Source organism: Schistocerca nitens, chromosome 2, assembly GCF_023898315.1.
Source record: "Schistocerca nitens isolate TAMUIC-IGC-003100 chromosome 2, iqSchNite1.1, whole genome shotgun sequence".
Taxonomy (NCBI): Eukaryota; Metazoa; Arthropoda; class Insecta; order Orthoptera; family Acrididae; genus Schistocerca; species Schistocerca nitens.
The window spans coordinates 768,204,929-768,225,776 of NC_064615.1; the positions used below are offsets into that span (position 1 = coordinate 768,204,929).

General features: G+C 43.9%; 1 protein-coding gene across 2 annotated transcripts in view; it reads right to left on the reverse strand.

Annotated features, from left to right (window-relative positions):
- Positions 1-20,848, reverse strand: part of LOC126237006 (zinc finger protein 395) — a 525,392-nt gene that overhangs the window by 358,104 nt on the left and 146,440 nt on the right. For both annotated transcript variants that reach the window (XM_049946732.1, XM_049946731.1), the window contains exon 2: positions 16,577-16,737. In XM_049946732.1, the coding sequence (XP_049802689.1) occupies positions 16,577-16,737 (161 nt within the window). The remainder of the gene's footprint in view (positions 1-16,576; positions 16,738-20,848) is intronic.

Consider the following 20,848-nt stretch of genomic DNA (forward strand, 5'->3'; position numbering starts at 1 on the left):
TAAAGTGCAACGATTACTCCCTGTGTGGAAGGCAGAAGCTAGGCGCAAAAATATTGCGATTGTCCAGAACAAGTGTAGTAGAACAGACCATTTACAAGGCCCTCGTTCCAACAACTCTAGAGTTTTTCTTATCAGTTTCGGACCTTTACAAAGTTGTGTTAACGGAAAAGAGATATAAATTTTAAAGTAGAGTCGCACAATCTGTCACGGAAACGTTTCGTCAGCGTAAATATTTCTACGTAAATACTCCGCAAACTACAGCGGGGGATACTACCATAAACGCCACGTGCATGACGGACAGCTTGACTCTCAAGATTCCAAGAGCCGACATTCTTAAAAGATACATAGATGTTGCACATTGATCAGGAAGCTAAAATTAGAGAAAGTCTGGCCCACGGTACCGACAGTCTTCTTCCCCTCGATGCTGTCTTCACCCCGAAAACGTTTGTTGCAGATATCCACGCTTGTCTGTCTTGCCCAAGCCGCATCATCTCTGTTTAACTACTGCTACCTACATGCATTTGTATCTGCTTATTGTATTCATGCCTATGTTTCTCTCTACAATTATTACTCATCACCCTTCTCTGGCTTACCAAACTGACGGTTCCTTGATACTTCTGGACGTGGTCTAGCACGCGATTCCCTCTTTTAATGAAGTTGTGCCATAAATTTCTTTTATTTCCAATTCGTTTCAATATTTCCTCGTTAGTTATCCTATCTACCCAACTAACCCTTAGAGTCCTTCTATAGCACCGCATTTCAAAACCTTCTGTTCTGTTCTTGTCTGAACAGTCTATCGTCTACATTTCACTTTAATACCAAGCTATATTTCAGACAATTGCCTTCAGGAAAGACTTCCTCACACTCTAATTTATTTTCGATCTCAACACATTTCTCTTTCCTATGAATTTTTTTATTGTTATTAACCCCCTGCATTTTCTATCCTTTCCAGATATCCATCTCCAGTTATTTTGCTGTCCAAACAGAAAAACTCACCAACAACTTTTAGTGTCTCATTTCTTAATCTAGTCCCTCAGCATCTACTGCTTTAATCAGGTTACACTGAATTACCGTTGTTTTGCTTTTCACACTGTTCTTTTATGCACTCTTTTGAATAAATTATCCATTATGTTCAACTGATCTTGCAAGTTCTTTGCTGTGTGTGACAGAATTAAATTACGTAAGCAAACATCAAATTTTTTTTTTTAATTTAGTCTCCCTGAATGTTAATTCCCTTTTTAGATTTCTCCTTGGTTTCCGTTACTGCTTGCTTCGGTTACAGACCGAATAATTCCCTTCTCAGCTACTTCTTTCGATTCGTGTGGCTAACTAAGAAGAGATGTGCATTTGAGAGGAGTCTGCCACTCTTAAAACCTCAACTACCCATCCCCCAACTCCCCCCATACGCAAAAAAAATGGTTCAAATGGCTCTGAGCACTATGGGACTCAACTGCTGAGGTCATTAGTCCCCTAGAACTTAGAACTAGTTAAACCTAACTAACCTAAGGACATCACAAACATCCATGCCCGAGGCAGGATTCGAACCTGCGACCGTAGCGGTCTTGCGGTTCCAGACTGCAGCGCCTTTAACCGCACGGCCACTTCGGCCGGCCCCCCATACGCCATCGCAACTATGTATACGAGAATGGAGGCTGCCACGAAGGTAGGAGGATAGATCAGCTAAGGAGTCCAATCGACAAAGTTGGAGAGGCTACAGAATATTTTTGTTATTCAGGATGGCTAGACGCGGATTGGAAGCCTGTCTTAAAAAGTGCACTACTTCTATTGGTAGGCGGATGACCAGCACTTTAAACAGTCCTAGGGAAATCACGAGGAAATTGCTGATTTGGGCCGATCAACTGTACTGTCATTAGTGACCTCAGATGTCGGGAACACAGTGTCCGCCTGCAGCGCTGTAGGATATCGCAGTGAATATCGCCTGCTTACTTGCGCGAGACGTGAGAGAAACGCTAGAGGAACGGCTGTAGTGAGGAAGGCTGCGTGACAAAAAAGCGAATGAAACGGCGTGTCGGCCAGCGGGCCGTTAGAAAGCGCCGGCCCCTGCCAAACAGGGCGCTGCCGGCCGGGCCGGACAGCGACGTGGCAGCGAAACCAGCGGGCCGGCTCCGGCAAGGATTTGGCAAAATGCGCGGAGTGGGCGAGAGAGAGAGAGAGAGAGAGAGGCAGAGGTGCGGAATCACGGTTCGGTTCTCGGGGGGCGTCGGATAATCACAGTCTTTCCCTACTTCCAAATCTAGCTTACTGTTACGTCCAACAGATGTCTACGATTATAATCACACTACTACAATCAAAACAATAAAACATATAAAGTGTTTCAATATAATAGTAATTTGTTCACATCAGCGCTTAGTACATAACTTCAGCACAATGACAATGATCAAGATTACTTCAGCGTAACTTTCACGAAATTGCACTGCGGTGAAGTACCGCATTTGAAGAACTTCTGAATGTTTCAGAGGTACAATGCGCAACTCAACTGAAGGGTTACTTTTTACGAGCCCGAAACTGTTTTCCTTTGCGACACAGAAGCTTGAAATTTCGCTCAAACGTGCCTACAGCCTTTCTCTGTAATGGTGCAGAATCGTTTCGTCCTGCGATATCACCCTCGGGGCTCAGTGACGCTTCAAAGAGCAAGATGTTTAGATACGCGAAAAAAGCTCATGCGAGCCGTAAAGTGAGCAGTGATGTCACATTGGCACCAAATTTCATTAAAATTCTGTCCAACGTCCCCGTGGACGCGTCAAACGGTGCGAAGATCGTCACACTCCCCCCCTCCCCGTCTTACCCACATTTACCCCCCCCCTTTCTTTTTTCGCCTCTGCGACAGAGGTTAGAACCGTGATGCTCAATGTTGAAATCACGTCGTTTTCTTCTATGTGGCCGAGGAAAAGATCTGAAATACACCTCCGCTCAGAATCGACACGAGTCGGCCTCAGCGGGTGGCATAAAGGGGGTCAATGAAACCGCCCTTTCCTTGCGGTGTCGATTCCCACGCATTTTGTGGTCTAAAACGGCAATTTGATGCCCGATAAGCAACAGAACGACGTTCTTGGCAACCTTTGACACTGCTTAACCACCCCCCCCCCCCCGTCCCTAGACATTCAACCCTTTTCTAAGGACATCGTGAGCTGCAGCCCACCACGTGCTGTAGTACACAGATCAACGTTATGTGTTGTTTTAGGCGCTATTTCAAAACAATGCGATGTCTGGCTGGTTCCCTATTAAGGAATCAGAGGCGCAGATAGAAATCAACTGAAATTAGAAAAAAATACAGTAGAGATCTTGCATGAATCATATATGTGGGTTACACAACTCACATCCCACTCAAGTTAGCCAGCGACAAATAGTGGAGCCACGTGATACAAGTGAGTCGACGTGCATCAGGCAGGGCTGACGTCTGAGGTCGGCTGCCTCGAGAAGACGAACTGCGAGGTGGGTGAACGACTTGGGACAGTTTAACGACTTGCGATAACTGGAAGGAAAATATGAGCGAGATAAAGGGAACAACTTAGTTGACGAATGACAGACGGACAACACGAAGACAGAAGCCGAGTCACCAATTACCGTGGTAACTGACACTGTAGCATTCGCTCAGTGACTACTTCTTTGTCTTTTCCCATTCTTTTTCTTTTCTGTGCTCAGTTTAACGTAGCGTCGTTTGCTATGTTGTTGTAAATAATGAAAAGTAAATTCCAATGAAACTGGCAAGATTTATGGCTATACAAAGCACGGAGATGCAGAGAAAACAGGGCATGAGAGGTGAAACCACATGATATGCACGTAGGGACGTGTATATGAGTTCACATTCAATCACATCAAGAGTCCACTAGAACGTAAATGAGTATCTTCGAATGTCATTACGAACGAAGACTTAGTGACAACTGAATTCTGGCCAGAGCGACACAACTTTAAAAAAAGTATCGAAATGAATAAACAATTCACGAGTAAAGTGTTAACGAGAACAAAACTACATACCCCGTGATTCCATAAAAAAAACGGAACAAATGGCTCTGAGCACTATGCGACTTAACTTCTGAGGTCATCAGTCGCCTAGAACTTAGACTTTACGAAGAAAATTGATGAGATTTGATTTTCATTTCGTTCTGTTGATGAGAAGCACCCACCTGCAACTGAAAATCGCTGAGAGAACGTGCTTGTGTTGCAAGTGAACGAATGCCTGTAATAAATTCAGTTACAGAGTTAGAAACGCACCGATAGGTAAATCTGCTTTCTAGATCCAAGAGTCTTATTTCCAACTTACAATTACTCACTACATCACAAGGCTTTCCCGAGACGTAGTCTTTCAGAGCAATTTCTTGCGGAATTGTTCCAAAATGACAGAATAAACGGTGGATTACAACTGACTATATTACAATTTGGTTTTTGCAGCTTTTAAATGGAGTCAACTACAAGAAATATATCTAGGGTTAACTTTGTGATTAGAAGGACCGGCATTTAAGGTCGTTGCAATCACGCATCTTATTTCTCCGGGAAAGAGTCACAAAGATCGGAGGGCAACGTTCGACGCACCAGTAACCATCAATAGTGTCTTACGCAGTCAATCCATAACAAGTGCGTCGAATTTTTGAATGTAAGCAAAGAGACTGACACAATCTGTTGATCAGAGACTATACGCCTCTATCTTACTGTTCATCTGTCACCAAAATTCTAACTAGCTGCTGTATGACAAATACAGATACACTTTCACCTTCACTTCACGAAATACACAATTAAAATAACGAAGTTGTTATCTCGTCTCGTTATATAGAGAATCCGTTTCGTTCACATCTCTTACGCAGTCCTTCCATATACTATGTTATATGGAGCGAAAGAAATCCTTACCATGGCCAGTATTTATTTTTCCTCCATACAGAGTGTACCAGGAGTCACAGTCAATATTCAGCAGTATGACAGGAACGGTAATTCGAAGCAAAAGTGTAGTAAACATGGGCTCTAAAGTCCATACCTTAAGAACTATGAGAACCAGTTCGTCCTCGCTACTACAAAACACATCTCTTAATACTTAACAAGTGCTGATAGCTCTTAAGGTATGCTTCGAATGATCGTTCCCGTCCTATCGCTGTATATCGACTATTCCTCCTGGAATACCCTCTATATCTGAACTGAATTGTGAGCTTTTGTAGGTTTACTCCGCACGGCATGACATTTTTACCAATTTTTTCCACATTCGTTTATGTTAATATCTGTAAGGGCGCCGATAACGTTGCCGTTGAGCGCCCGTAAACCCTACAAAAACACACACACACACACACACACACACACACACACCTCTCTCTCTCTGCCCCCCCCCCCCCCCCCCTGAATGTCTATCAGACTATCGGTAGCTAGCATGTAACGTGAGAAGTTATATCATCGTCTCGCATGAGTGACGAGGTCAAGCGTCCTCATTTTATCAGCTCAAAACATTCTCACTAGTGTACAAAAAAATGGCTCTGAGCACTATGGGACTCAACTGCTGTGGTCATAAGTCCCCTAGAACTTAGAACTACTTAAACCTAACTAACCTAAGGACAGCACACAACACCCAGCCATCACGAGGCAGAGAAAATCCCTGACCCCGCCGGGAATCGAACCCTGGAACCCGGGCGTGGGAAGCGAGAACGCTACCGCACGACCACGAGATGCGGGCACACTAGTGTACAATTTAAGGATATAGAGACGATTACATGTATAAGTCATTTTGTGAGTGTAGTGAGGATTATAGAGAAAAAGGGCAACTCGATATTAGAAAAATAATTTCTGAAGAACTGTTTCCCCAATGTGGATTTTAATTTAGAAAACAGGGCCAAAATTAATAACCCTCTAGCGTGTGTTCCATTTCTGGGACAACATTTTCGATCTATTTGTCCACAAACATTCTTGGGTATAAAAAATGAATGTTGTTCCTGTCTGGCTAGTATGACGAAATAAATGAGAAGAGAGGGGAAGAGACGCGGTGGGTCACGGCCCACGATCGCCAGATTGTGCATGACGCAGCCTTACGGAGAGAGGACGTAAGAGATTATAGACGCGATATGCAGATCGGACGACGACGTTAAGCTCGTCAAGCCCTCTGGGGCTTAAGTGCTGGTACGAATTTTCTCTTCCGTATCTCATCTTTTGCGACCAACCGTAACAAAAATACTGTGCGACCTCCGCATTGTCCCCAGCGCTTATTAATGTTTCGACTGACTACTCCCTCCCTTCATTTCACAGGACAGGTGCAATACAGTACTCTTGCAGGTTTGTACATGACTATACAGATGCAAATATGAAAAGGGAAGCGTTACATGTGGTGACCTTAACAAGACTCACTTTTAGAAAAAGTTTTCGGGCACTGAAAGGGGAAGGGTACGGAAGGGGGCAGGTGAGGCTAGCTACTTCAAGAATATCTTCCGTATGATGCTCCTGACCGTACACATTATTACGGAAGGTGCTCTGTTCAAATAGAAGTTATTTATTCCAAAAAAGTACAAATAGGAAGAATAATTGGAATGATTAGAATTTTTATCATTACGAACTCATTTACTGCGCTTCAGCTCCTGTCAATAGCTTAGTTCACAATCATTAAAATTCGTGTAATACAATTCAGTGCAATATTCATCCGCAAGCTTGTCACTGCAATTTGTTCGCCATGGAATGTGAGCGAACAACTATCACTGTACTGAATCTTCGAAGAGGACAGTGTAAATTCTTTTATAGGTGGTACCTGTCTCTCCAAAGAAACCGTTAAAAGATCTCCGATATTTGTGTTCGGTGGGTAATGTGAATTATCTTGAATATGAGGTAATCACTGGAAGGAGTGCATGCATTTGGACAAGCTGTCTGAACCAGGCAGGCTTATAACAGATTTTATCTGTTTAAAGATTTTATGCATTAACCATAGGTCGAGATATAGTAGGTCACCGTGGATGTGAAGTACAGGTATAGACCGCCAGTATCAAACAGAATACGAGAGCGAGGTTCCGTGAATAGGGGGCGTTGTCTGGCGTGGCGGCTGACCTCGACAGGTCGCGACCCCTTGTCGGTGAGGCAAAACGCAACACAGATTTGCGCGCCTCTGTATTGTAGTTACCTTACATAGAGGGACATCCTCTTCCAGATACAGCGTGCTACCAATCTTTGAGATCAAAATTATAGATACGATTGGGGATCCAAAACTGAGTATTTTGAGTACAGCTCGTGGTCGAATATGAATACTTCAAGCGGTACCAGGATTTTAAACAGTAAAGCGCGTCAAGCACGTGTCTGAGCTATGTTTCCGCGCCGACGTTGGTAGTGCTACCTTGAAAAGCAATAATCAACAGCCTGCGATGTGTCAGCGGACGAGGTTTTTCTTGGGGGCTACATGAAGTGATCGGTGTTCGTAAATTCAATGGAAAATGAAGAGTAACAGAGGAGAAACTAGACGCTAAAGTCCTATATGCTTGTCTCACTGCACAATAAACAACAGAGAAACTTTAGAGCATGCGGCAAAATTTTATGTGCGGCTGTGACGGTAACGAGACTGGCGGCAACCTTTTTGAACAACTGGTATGAGCTTAAGGAGTTGTTGTAAGGAGCAAGTTGTATACGTCAATAATTAAAAAAAACTGGGTATTTATAAGCGATCATTAGTTTGTTATGTCAACATAGTCAGGTACTCCTCTGCTATCTATATTATTTTGACCCAAAAAGTTTGCGATACTATGTATTCAACGTCACTCTTGAGGATGAATTCTATTAAAAGCAATGGAACTTAAATTTTTACTATAGTTACATAGTGTACCCACTATTACGTTCATAAATGGAAAAAAAGCATAACTCCTAAATGGAAAGTGCTCCGGTAATGGGGTGTGTCGTTCAGGTCTTTTCACAATTAGATTATCTTCCCGGTCACTAAATATTACTGTACATTTCTCACCAGTACTGCAGGAGCTTGATGTATATATTTATTTGTTTGTACCCATACGATCACAGGACATCTTCACATTAGCACACGACCAAAGGGTGAGTTGCAGACACAGCCTCTTATTGGACTACTCAGAAGAGCTATGGCCAGCTGCAAATTAATACACCTTAAAGATCTTGCTTAATTTCTGAAAGAATCACGAGTAATGAATTTTACACATTTCAGTCGGTAAGCAGAGTATTTAAACACTTTAAGCCGTCGTCCTGTCTTATTTTTAACAGTTACTGCTAAACCTACCTTCCTCAATAGCGAAATAAAGATTTGCCGTGTCATAACCCCTCAGTGTTTATAGGTTACCCAATAAAAACCAGCGTCAGCGACAATAATACCTCGTATATCTCCGCAAGACGTCAGTGACTGTGTAAACGCTAGAATATAGTCTACTGTAGCAGGGACGAGAATTCGACACCTGCGTCAGGTTGGTCAAGCTATATCTGGGTCAGAGTAACATAGTGATTGACAGGTATTTGTTTACAGGCGGCTACCAATCAGAGAGTAGTTCGGTCGCGCTTTCTGGCCTGTTCACCGTTCTATCGCTCTACTACCTCAGGTACCAGTTACGAGGTAGCTGCGGAGAATGGCGAATTGTAAACGTAACTGTTGCCATTCGTTCTTGTTACTGGTTTTGCTTCTTCGGGTGGCGTATGTCTTTTACGTAGCGTAATGTGTGAATCTAGCAATGAGATTACGTAGAAACGTGTCAGGGTTATTGCGATCTAGCGAAGAGCATTAATAGAGAACACGTGAAAATATTCATTACGAAGCCATACAGTTGCTGGTTCCGCACGCAAGTAACGGCTAACTGACGGGACATGGCCCTCACCCAAGCTCAACCGTCAATCATTTTGCTATTCTGACCTACCTCAGAATCGGTAAAAGAAGATCCCTGACAGCTGCAGTGGGTTTGGCACAGCTGCTTCGCGCGTCTCCCTCAACCAATGACGTAACGCGATTTTGTATATGTGTCTTGTTGAAAGCTGGCGATAACACTGCCAACTGTAAGCGAATTTTCGTTCATCGACTCTGCTAAAGAAACAGGGAATGTGGGCTTCACGGGATGTTGTAGATCGCCGGTTCCAGGAAGAGGTCTCAGATACAATGGAGAGATTCCAGCAAATAACGCAAGTCACTGGTCTAAAAAGCACTTATGTGGAAAGCATTAGAATGGAGTGGCATCAGAGTGCAAGCAACTGCCGGCTGTCCGTCCTCAGGTAGCGAAGCAGTGTGTGACCTGGCAGTGCGCGGGCATCGCAGCCGTCCACTGTAGTGTTTGTTCCTCAGCGTCTCCCGCCACGCCGCCAGTCCTGTCTACTAGGAACGTCTGCTCGTGCTGGTGCAGGCCGGCCCAGCCCCAGCGCTGGCACAGGTGTCTGATTACGGCGAGGCAGCCCACATCAGAGTACTGCCACGAGCCCATACTACAGGCTGCATTAGTACTGAAGAGCAAATCGTCTCTCATCTGTACATATTATAAATAGGTTAGCGCCCGCCACTTCGCTCGCGTAGACTGTACGGTCTACACAGACTTTTTGCTTTCCTTTGATCGAATTTTTTTGTTGTCCACAAAAATGGCGACACGTGAACTTTTCAAGCTAATGGAGGGAATAGAAGCATGGTCTTTTGTGAATATACTTCTGACCAAAAAGCGGTTCTGGTAGATGAAGTCGAAGTCTTTATTAATCACAGCTTTTGAGTTCTTGTGGTGATATTTGTATAGGAACTTTCATCCCCTAACACACATTTCTTAAGAAGTCAGATACCACGTTACAAAGATATAGTTTAAAAAAATTTAACGAAATATGTTCATAAAAATGTCATCCTCTATTTTACTCCCTTAGGGGTTGAATTTCCAAATAACACCAAAATTTGTTCTTTTTGTTTATAACTGAGATGCCAAATACAAATTTACGGATGTAGTTTCAAAAATGGTTCCTTAATGAAATATTTCCACGGAAAATTTCATCCCTTATTTTATCCTCTTGAATTTCCAAAAACGCTGATAAAACACTTTTTTCTAAGAAGTCAAATACTAAATGTTATAGATGTAGCTTTAAAAATGCTTCAGTGAATCTTTAATAATGATATATTTTAAAAAACCTTAACCGGCTCTTTCAGCCTCATAGAAATTAAACTTTCTAAAATTCTAAAACATGTATTTCTTTTTTTCTCGCAGAAACCAAGTACTAATTTTCGTACATCTAGCTTCAAAATTGCTTAAATAGCAATCATTTTTCAAAAACCTTTCATCACCTATTTCACCATATTAGAGGGTAGAAATAAAAAAAAATCCCTTCATAAACGATCCCTACAGTAGAAGGTCAACACACACTCCAAATTTCAAGTTTCTATCCTTAGCAGATTGTGCTGGGGAGTGATGAGTCAGTCAGTCAGTCAGGTCATCTCCTTTTATACAGACTGATTCAGCTGCCCCTACCGATCGGTTTTATGCAGCCCACTATGCCTTCAAATACCATGCCGCAATTTCTGTACATTCAGATTACTCTGAGGGACTATTGTTGCGATTTTCATATGGTTTTCAGTTCAAATGGTTCAAATGGCTCTGAGCACTATGGGACTTAACTTCTGAGGTCATCAGTCCCCTAGAACTTAGAACTACTTAAACCTAACTAACTTAAGGACAGTACACACATATGTGCCCAAGGCAGGATTCGAACCTGCGACCATAGCGGTCGCGCGGTTCCAGACTGAAGCGCCTAGAACCGCTCGGCCACTCCGGCCGGCTACGGTTTTCAGTACAATGAACTGGTTCACGAGTAACGTTTGTGGATGTAATTTACTAGCGATACGCCAGCCGAGTCGTCCGGCCGTAGATACTCAATGCCAGCAGTGCCAAGGCGAGGCACGCCGTCAGTTTCAGACTGAAAGTTCACGGATTGCGAGCGGCATTCCTCACATCCGGCCTGTGTACGCGCCACCCGGATCCCAGAGTTTTGCAAGGCGGCGCCGCGGCCGGCAGCGGGGCGTGGGTGAGAGGCACGCCCCTGCCTGCTGCCACCCAGCGCGGCCTTCAGCGCGTGGCCCTGTGACGTCACCACCGGCTGCCGGCTCCCGGCTCTTCCGGGTGTGCGCCAGTTTAAAATTCCAGCCGGCGCGCATTCCCAAACACAGCGAGTTAAAGCCACAACATGAACCAAGGCCGAAGCGGCTGCTGGCCCTGCACTTCTCACAGGGGATTCCAGACCGCACGCAGTGCGCAATACGCCGCGCGGTCTTAGCTACTGCTACTGCAAGCGGGCGAGCTACGGCAGCGCCAGTGCACCTACCGAGCCCTCCTGATCCTCCCGTAATGATGATCTGCAACGTTTTCGTGCGTCAAGCGTGCGAGAAGGTGAAATTGTATCGACACCTAACGCGCACGCATAGCCGCGGGTGTTAGCACACCGTTTCCGGGATTCGGGAGGAGGGGGGGGGGGGGCGGAGGGGGGCGCGTAGGGCCAGGTTCAAATCCGCACGGCGGATTAACGAAGGGGACCGGCGTGCCGGTCAGTCCGACTGTGGTTCTCCACATCCGATTGGGCAAATACCGGGTTGGTACCCACGTCCCGCCTAAGTTTCAAGATTAGCAAAGATTTCTATAACGTTCTCACACTGTCACGGATTACGCTACAAGCAGACAGTTGGATTACACAAATTCCGTCTTGACGGATGACAGGGGGAGGGATACGACAGGAACGGCATCTGGCGGCCACCCTCTATCATTAACATTGCCAAATCCACATTACAATTCGGACCTCGTGAAGACACGGGACAAGACCAAGAAGAAGAAGCTGTATGGCCACCTAGGGAACGGTACACATAGAGGTGAAATCTCATAGCAACGTATAGTCACCGCATCTATTCGCACTGCCATTTCCTTATCCACGTTCCTGGTCCAATACTACTCTTGGGTAACTGCGTCATTCTTATGAGACGCCTGTTGCCAGGTGTGAATCCAACTGCATTCGAGGAGGGTGGTTCCTGGGGGCCGTGCCACCACCCTAAAACCACTTTATCAAAAATGTTTGTTTTTACGGCGTTCAGTTTCCAAATTTCTTGGCTACCTTACGGAGGCTAAAGTAGCTTGAAAACCAAGAGACGAAGTCTAGATGATCAGAAGCTGTATTTAACAAAGGATACTTGATGTCCACGTGCAAGCAAATGACGTAGGCGGAAACGGAGGAAAGAAACAACAAAACACACACTTACATGCTCAAATAACCGTAGTTCGCAGACGTGGTTAACAATCGTTGCAATAAGTGGAATACTGATAATGGTAACTGCACACTACAATTTTATATCGATTAAATTGTGACGCTATCAAAGTTTTGAGAGTTTGTTGCTATTATATTTCTTAACTCAGTTGCATGACACATGTCCTACTTAAATTTTCGGACGAAACCTTTTCGAATTCTATATTCCCTTCAATTGCAATTTAATGGGTGCTGTGCTACAGTGAAGTGTTAAGCATTAATGTAAACGCATTATCATCATCATAATTATTAATACTTAACAAACTGTAATCTCTTTCTCCCCAGAACTGAACCCTGGACGCGCAACTCCCTCTTGCTATTTCGGGAATGTTGGCCAGTCGCCGTCTTTGAAGTCCACTACTCAATTTTCCAGATCCCATAGCAAGTGAAACACGTGAATGTCCAGTAATCTTTATATATGTCATCTCGATTACAGCGTGCAACCCTTCCACCTCAAATCGACACAACAAGCAGTATGTATGATATATTAGCACATAAACGTGCTCATTTGTTTGGTTTTCATATGAGTTTCTCCACGTCGCTTCACTGCCTCTTTCGTAATTTTCTGTGGCCCATCTGCTGCACTATAGCACAACAGCTTCGACCTCTTGTCATTCTCTCTTTACTTCCTGAAAACAACTTACGTTCATGTGAACTCCGCCATTATTCGTTCTTTTGCGCAGTTGAAATGTACTTAATTTATTGTGTTGGGCAACTTAACGTATTTAGTTTCATCGCAAGTCATTAAACGTTTAAACTATTCGACGTTGGCGAATGGAAGACTGGGATGTTTAGCACTTCAGTCACCTGTGCCAACATTCTAGACTGCACAACAAGCAAAAAATAAACTGGAGTCCCGCGCCAAGATTAGTCAGAAGGCCGGCGGCTTAAACCGTTGCGTTTAAAGCAGTGGACAAGTTAGCATCCAATGTACAAAAACGTGCTGCGTCTATGAGCTGCCACACAATCCGTACGTCCTTCGTACGTGACTGTGCATACTGCAGACATTTTGTCAGCAGTGTGAGCACCACTATAAAGTGTCAAGGAATGACAGACCATTGGGTGTTGAATCTTTAACTACACAAAATACAGGGTGGGGCAAATAAAAGTGACCCGCAGAACAGAGTTCCTGGATGCAGGGAAACGCAGCAGAGGAAAGGAAATACAGTTGATCTGGTAGGACTCTGAAGCATTTTCTGGTGAACTGCACCCGCGTTGTCTGGTGTGCAGGCACGTTTCGGAAAAATTTTTGACCTGTTCAAAACAGATTATATGTGATCCTACTTTCGGACTATGCGTTGCATGGCACTCTTTGTTGGCACTTTGACAGCATTAAACTTCTCAGCAAACAACTGACCACACCGTTTCCACGACTTTGTTGTCACGTAACTTTGCACAACGAACACCTGCTGCCCCTTTGTGAGTACCATCGTCCGTTTGGCACTGCTCCATTCAGACTGACAACCCGCACCCACAGAACGAGGTGGCGCAGTGGCTAGCAAACTGGACTCGCATTCGGCAGGACGTTCGGTTCAATCCCGCGTCCGGCCATCATGATTTAGGTTTTCCGTGATTTCCCTAAATCGCTCTCCAGGCAAATGCCAGGATGGTTCCTTTGAAAGGGCACGGCCGACTACCTTCCCCGCTCTTCCCTAATCCGATGAGACCGATGACCTCGCTGTCTGGCCTCCTCCCCCAAAACAACCCCCTCCAACCCCAACAACCCGCACTACGCTCTGAACCGGCGTGGATCACGTGACGGGCGTACACGTGGTGAGCGTGCCACGGGACTTGGTTATATCCATAAATTCACGTCCAGTCGTATCCACTCGTCCGGAACACTTATTTGCCCCCCCCCCCCCTGTACAAGAATGACACTGACAGAAGTAAGATCACTTATGAAACAAGATAAAAAGAGCCATAAAACATTTTGTAATGGAAAATACAATTCGAGGAAGCTGCCACAAAGAACAGCAAGGAGTATTACATTAATCGTTAAAAATTTACACAGAATTATTTTTTAAAACTTTTGTTGGAAGCTTCGGAACTGATATGCGCTGTAGTACTGTTAAATACATATATGAGAGAGATTTTCATATTTCGCTACACCATGATAACTATAGATTAACGGTAAAAAATTTGAAAAGAACAAAACATTCGTACTCGGGATATACCTACTATTTTTTCAAGTACTGCTCATACATCCCTATTTAGACGATATGAAAATTGTCTGATGGTTATGACAGTAGTACAGAAGGACATCTTCCCGCACAAACTGTAATACTTCAGCTGAGAAGTACGGGATCAACTTCTCTTCAAGACGATGCAGGATAAAACTACTTTGGTCTTAACAAAAGACGCTGCACAGTGTCTTCATTGTTCTTCTGCTGTTAACTACATGGCTTGTTGGCGACAGACAGAAAAACAGAAATAAGACAAATGAACTACTATATGTTATCTTTGGAAGGAGCATTAATGTTCTCAGATGGAGAAGGCATATAAAAACATACAGTGTATCATACATATCGATTGCTTTTACGTCAAACACTCTTGAATCCAAACAACTCAATAACAATATTGTTGTAAATATGATGGCATCTGAAATCATATTTCACCTTCTTTTCGGCTATAAATGAAGCGAGAAACGCGTGGCCTTCTTTCTTTATTTGACATGAGCTATTAAGCAAGCTGTCTGTCTTACGAATATTTTCAGACTTCGTGCACCAGCTGAGCGCATTACACTTAGTTCACTATATTTCGTTCACAACTGACGCTATAACTCTTGTGATAGTAAAGGAAAACAAAATAGTTCACGCAATAACTACTGTTTAAATGACTTAATTTTACATAATCATAACCGATCTATATAAATTTTTAGAGGGAAAGAGTCAGTTTAATGCACTGGTTTTCTCCTTTAAATGGTGTGCAGGTTTACTAAGTGTACGGAAGGTGGAACTTTAAGATAAGGACCGAAATTATTGGGAAGTAACTCACTAATGGACTTAAAACATGGAGGATTTTACTAGAGTTACTTGACAGATATACTCCTTGGGTTATTAGCATAACAGCTTAATGTCCGCCATAGTGTTGCACGAATGTTAAAAGAAAGTAGTTGTGGATTATTCAGCGCTGTTACTGGTAACTGAACACAAAGAAATAGATCTGAAGATTCAGTACTAGTCATTGAACTTTTCTGGCACTTAACGTGATATACACGAAACACCAGAGGTTCGTGTGAAAATTTAAGCTGCACAGCCTATTGAACTCGACATCGAACTGCGTGTCCCTCCCACAACAGCTGGGTGAGCCTGTTTGCAAGCCTTATGTAGGCAAGAGCATACCAACTTCAATAGGGTGAAGTTTCGTACTGCACTGTGGTAAGCAAGCCTCCAATTGCCATTGTAACGACATCATCTTGTAAGACTATAAATAAATAAAGTTATCCTGTCAGATAAAACGTGCTGCTGCGATCCTAAAATATTGTAATGTACATCATTAGTGGACCGTAAAATATTGATGTTACATTAAAACCCATTTCTTTTCTTTCCGATAACAGAGGGGTGGCTTGTATTGATACGAAAATGTGCAACAGCTCAAACACTGGGTGTGTGTTTATCGATCCCTTCACCTTTGACAATTGCTAATGTGACAACGCAAAGCTACTCGTTAGTCCGGAGTCCATGTTGAACTGTAGATCCCTTATGTCTTTCTGGATATGTCAGCTCAAAGGATGACGAAAAGCTATAGGATCATGCCTTGTAAAGTCGTGCATGTTCCAATACAGACGAGAAGTTTATATATATATATATATATATATATATATATGTGTGTGTGTGTGTGTGTGTGTGTGTGTGTGTGTGTGTGTGTGTGTGTGTGAGTGATTATGTACACACCTTTAAAACTAACGGTGTTGCTTTACGGGAGCAGCGACGCCGACATTATATGAAAATTGAAGAGAGAAATTATTTTAAATTTCACGAAGCAGATCCTCAAGCGATAATTTTCGACATGTGACAACAGCTTGCCAGGCTGGGCACTAAGCTATCGCAGGCAAGGCGTTTGAGGAAACACAATTTGCCTCCTTGAGGTGGCACTGGTTCCAATAAGTTCCTGCGATGCTGCGGGCCATCAGACCCCACAAAGTAGGATGGAGCCAAGATTTTAACGATCACAGACTCAATTGAAATCAGGGATGCTGAAGTTAGGCCAAAAATCGCGCTACATCCACATCCTTACACCTGGGCTCAGATTCCTAACTGGCGCAAAGTTGTATTAAGTACTCCAGGAAGCGTGTGAGCAGCGAGCGAAGACAGGGGCGAGGCACTTGCAGACGGAGGCGGAGGCGGAGACTCACCCGTTGGAGAGGGGCACGTCGATGGAGCCGGAGGGCGCCTTGCGGCGGTCGCCCGCCATGTCGGCGAGGCGCGCGAAGTCCGTGTCCTGGTCCTGCAGCCGCGCGGACTTCCGGGACTCCAGCAGCCGCACCTCCTCCAGCCGCTTCCGCACCTCCAGCGCCTGTCGGCGGAAACACACGTCTGCATTACGCGGCTTGCTACCCAACAGCCTCTCACAGTATAACAACAAGGAAAGAATTCCACAGAGGTAAAAAAACCGCACTAAATTAATGTTCTTCAGAAAGGGTCGTCGAAAAAAAAAAAAAAAAAAAAAAGAGGTTCAAATGCCTCTGAGCACTCACATCCATGCCCGAGGCAGGACTCGAACCTGCGACCGTAGCGGTGGCGCGGTTCCAGACTGTAGCGCTTAGAACCGCTCGGCCACCCCGGCCGGCGCCACACTTACAACCAAACAGTTACTTCTTCAGTGCTGCCCGCATTATGATTTAGATATTGAGCAGACATTGCCCAACTGAGCTCGTGACCGTATTAATTAATTCCTGTATTATTTCAGTTAGATGTGTAGTGTACTCTGAGTCACTCTGAGTCTTTCGTATTTTACATGAGTGATGGCACTGTTTTAAACAAAATCCATATAAGTAGGAAGTGCTAGAGTAGGATACGTTGTTTATTAGAATAACTTCTCGTACACTTCTCTCCACTAACCAGTCGATCTTTTTTTTCGGAGACGACAGCCTTGTCCAAAATCATATACATTAGGCATATGCTATCATGGTCGTATGACGGCATTAACCGATTAATAAGGAGTTTACAACCCAAAGATGTTATAGAACCATTACACTACACAATATATTAATGACCAAGGGTATAAAGTCTAAAGTTCCACGAGGCTTTTCGCGGATGACGCTCTTCTTTAAAGGAAAGTCGCAAAAAAATGGTTCAAATGGCTCTGACCACTATGGGTGTTAACATCTGAAGTCATCAGTCCCCTAGACTTAGAACCAGTTAAACCTAAGGACATCACACACATCCATGCCCGAGGCAGGATTCGAACCTGCGAACGTAGCAGCAGCGCAAAAAGAAGTCGCAAAGCTAGAAAATTGTAGCGAAATACAAGAAGACGTGCAGAGGATCGACGCTTGGTGCAGGGATTGGAAGTTGACCCTCACCGTAAATAAATTTAACATATTGCACATAAATGGGCGGAAAAACCCATTACTGCATCATTATACGACTGTGGTCAATCACTGGAAATAGTCACATCCACAAGATAACCGTAAGTACGAGTACGGATCGATGTACAGCGGAAAGACACCACATAAATGCAACTGAAGGCAAGGCAAATGCCTGAAAGATTAATTGGCCAAATTCTCGAGAAGTGTAATCCACCAATAAAGCAGGTAGCTTAGAAAACCTGATTCGGGCAATACCGAACGTGTTATTTTGTGACGACGATTAAGATATTTGAGTAAAGGAAGCAGTTCTGCAGAAAGACGTAAGACATCTTTCAAGAAGCTCTAGTAAGAAAAATGTGCAACTCGAAAATTTTTCACACGTATGAGACGTCTCGTTTAATGCTTATCAGTTCGCATACAGAATGAGCAAAATTCCCAAAGTGATTAACTGGACTGCACGACACTACTTTAAAAGTGGTCGTAATGTGCTTTCATTATTAGAAGCTGACGAAGCAGGTCTAATTCGAAACGTGTACACTTTACCAATAATACCCCTGATTGACAAATAACATACTTCATTAACTCATGTTAAATAGCCCATGCGACATTTTTAATGCGTTACTTGAAATAGGCCAACTAGACAATATGGATGTGGGTACGCGTAACACAAAACATCGGAACATCGGAGACGCTCCGTATTTTATCGGACGTATGAAACAAGTCTTTTCTGTAAGTATTTATATGGAATGTAGTCATGTATGGAAGTGAAACATGAACGACAAGCTTTTAGCCAAGAAGACAACACAGGCGTTTCAAATGTGGTGCTACAGCAAAATAACTGAAATACAGAGGATATGAAATGTAGACTGGCAATGGCATGCAGAGCGTTTCTGAAGAAGAGAAATTTGTTAATATCTAATATACAGTTAAGTGTTAGGAAGTTTTTTCTGAATCTATTTGTGTGGATTGTAGCTATGTATAGCAGTGCAACGTGGACGAGGAATTGTTTAGAGAAGAAGAGAATCGAAGCTTTAAAAATGTGGTGCTGTAGAAGAACGCTGAGGATTAGATGGGTAGATTATGTAACTAATGAGGAGGTACTGAAGAGAACACAGTAAGCTGATCCAACAGGATGCAGGTTGCAGAGTTATTCGGAGATGAAGAAGCTAGCACAGGAGTGAGTTGCATGGAGAGCTGCATCAAATCAGTCTTTCGGATTGAAGACTACAACAACCACAGCATGAAGGAACTTGCAAACCACACATTATCTTATAGCAGGACAGATCGTTGGAGTGCAGCTAGGTAACCAACAACGGCTCCAGTCGCAGCACACAGACTTTTGTCTTGGTCGAAGACAGAAGCGCACACAAGAGATGTGGGCCCACGAGATGAAAGCCTATATATCATCAGGGTAGCTGCTAAGGAGAACAAAGAGCCAACCAGACAAGTGACACACCAAGTTAGCCTGCCAGCGAAGAAATGCTTTTCAGCTAAAAGCGTAATTTTTCGATATTTATTGGGAATTGCAGTAAACCTGTAACCTAAAAATAAGAAAATTCAAACGCAAAATAAAAAAAGGAGGAATAATGTTAAGGCGGTGTATGGAACATCCACGTTGCAATGCTGCTTATGAGATACTGGTAATGCAAACAGTGTAAAAGTGCCGTTTAATGCACCAGTCGATCAACGGATCGGCCGGCCGGGGTGGCCGAGCGGTTGTAGGCGCTCCAGTCTGGAACCGCGCGACCGCTACGGTTAAGTCCCATGGTGCTCAGAGCCATTTGAACCATTTGATCAACGGATACGCAGCAACTCCATGTATCACAAACTTCGGATCTGGAGGAGTCCTCCAACCCATCCGGGACAACGGCAACGACAAAGACCGTGTTCAAGTCAAGGGCACGGCTGGCGCTTATCGGGAGCACATGTGTAGTTAAAGACAGTGCATTATCTTCCATAAGCTTACAAGCGCAGTCTAGTTATGTAGTTACGTGCAGTTGCGACTGCATTAAAACACAAATTGTGCACAATATTAGAAACAGGAATAGGAGCTACACAGGTAGCAACAGCTGGCACGGACTCGAACATGTTTGCACTGGGGTCCTTCCATGGATGGAACTAACTAGTGACAACCGTGCTAGATGTAGGCTGTGCACGAAGAGTACAAGAGAGTTTGGTAAGTGCAAGAGTTAACATTTATCTCAAGGCAGACACATCTACCAACAGATAATACATTGCGTTGGGAAAGTATAGTTGCTTGTTTTACTGTATTATTTTTCTTTCTATTAGAGTTCGGTTTTAATATTATCGGCTAGCATCAAAATCAAACTTGGTGCCGGCCGCGGTGGCCATGCGGTTCTACGCACTTCAGTCCGGAACCGCGAGACTGCTACGGTCGTAGGTTGGAATCCTGCCTCGAGCATGGATGTGTGTGATGTCCTTAGGTTAGTTAGGTTTAAGTATTTCAGAGTTCTATGGGACTGATGACCTCAGATGTTAAGTCCCATAGTGCTCAGTGCCATTTGAACCATTTGAATTAAACTTGGTTTTACTAGTATCAAACTTACTGTGTAGATCAGACAGGAAAAATTTAGCACACATTTTAATGAAAAATTTTATCGGCAGCTATTGTTGCCTAGAAGACGAGCCTACAAATTTCGAACGAATGTCTGTAAAAGCAACTTCAGATTTGAATAACCACTCGTAAGCAACGAATCGAATTAAATGTTTCGATCCGCCAAGCAGTCATGTCTCGGCATAAAAGCGAGCGAACGCAGAGAGCGATTTCGCTGCAGCCTAGGGCATTGAACCAGAGATGCGAGCAGTTTTTCGCAGAAACCTGACATAGGCGAAAGCGAGTGGATAAGCCCAGTGGTGACGGCTGCACTGCGATAAAGAGCACGCGCCGTGCTTCGCTCAGCTGCTATAAACCGACACTCCTGCGGCTGTTACGATGAACTCAAAAATACCGTCACAACCCTCTCTGATGGCCCCATACCAGATCATTCCATATTAAGGTTTATTGGAAACTGTACTGCAGAGAAGTGACAACGTCGTTTAATTTGGATAAGGAGTCAATAAGAATTTTCTCGGCAA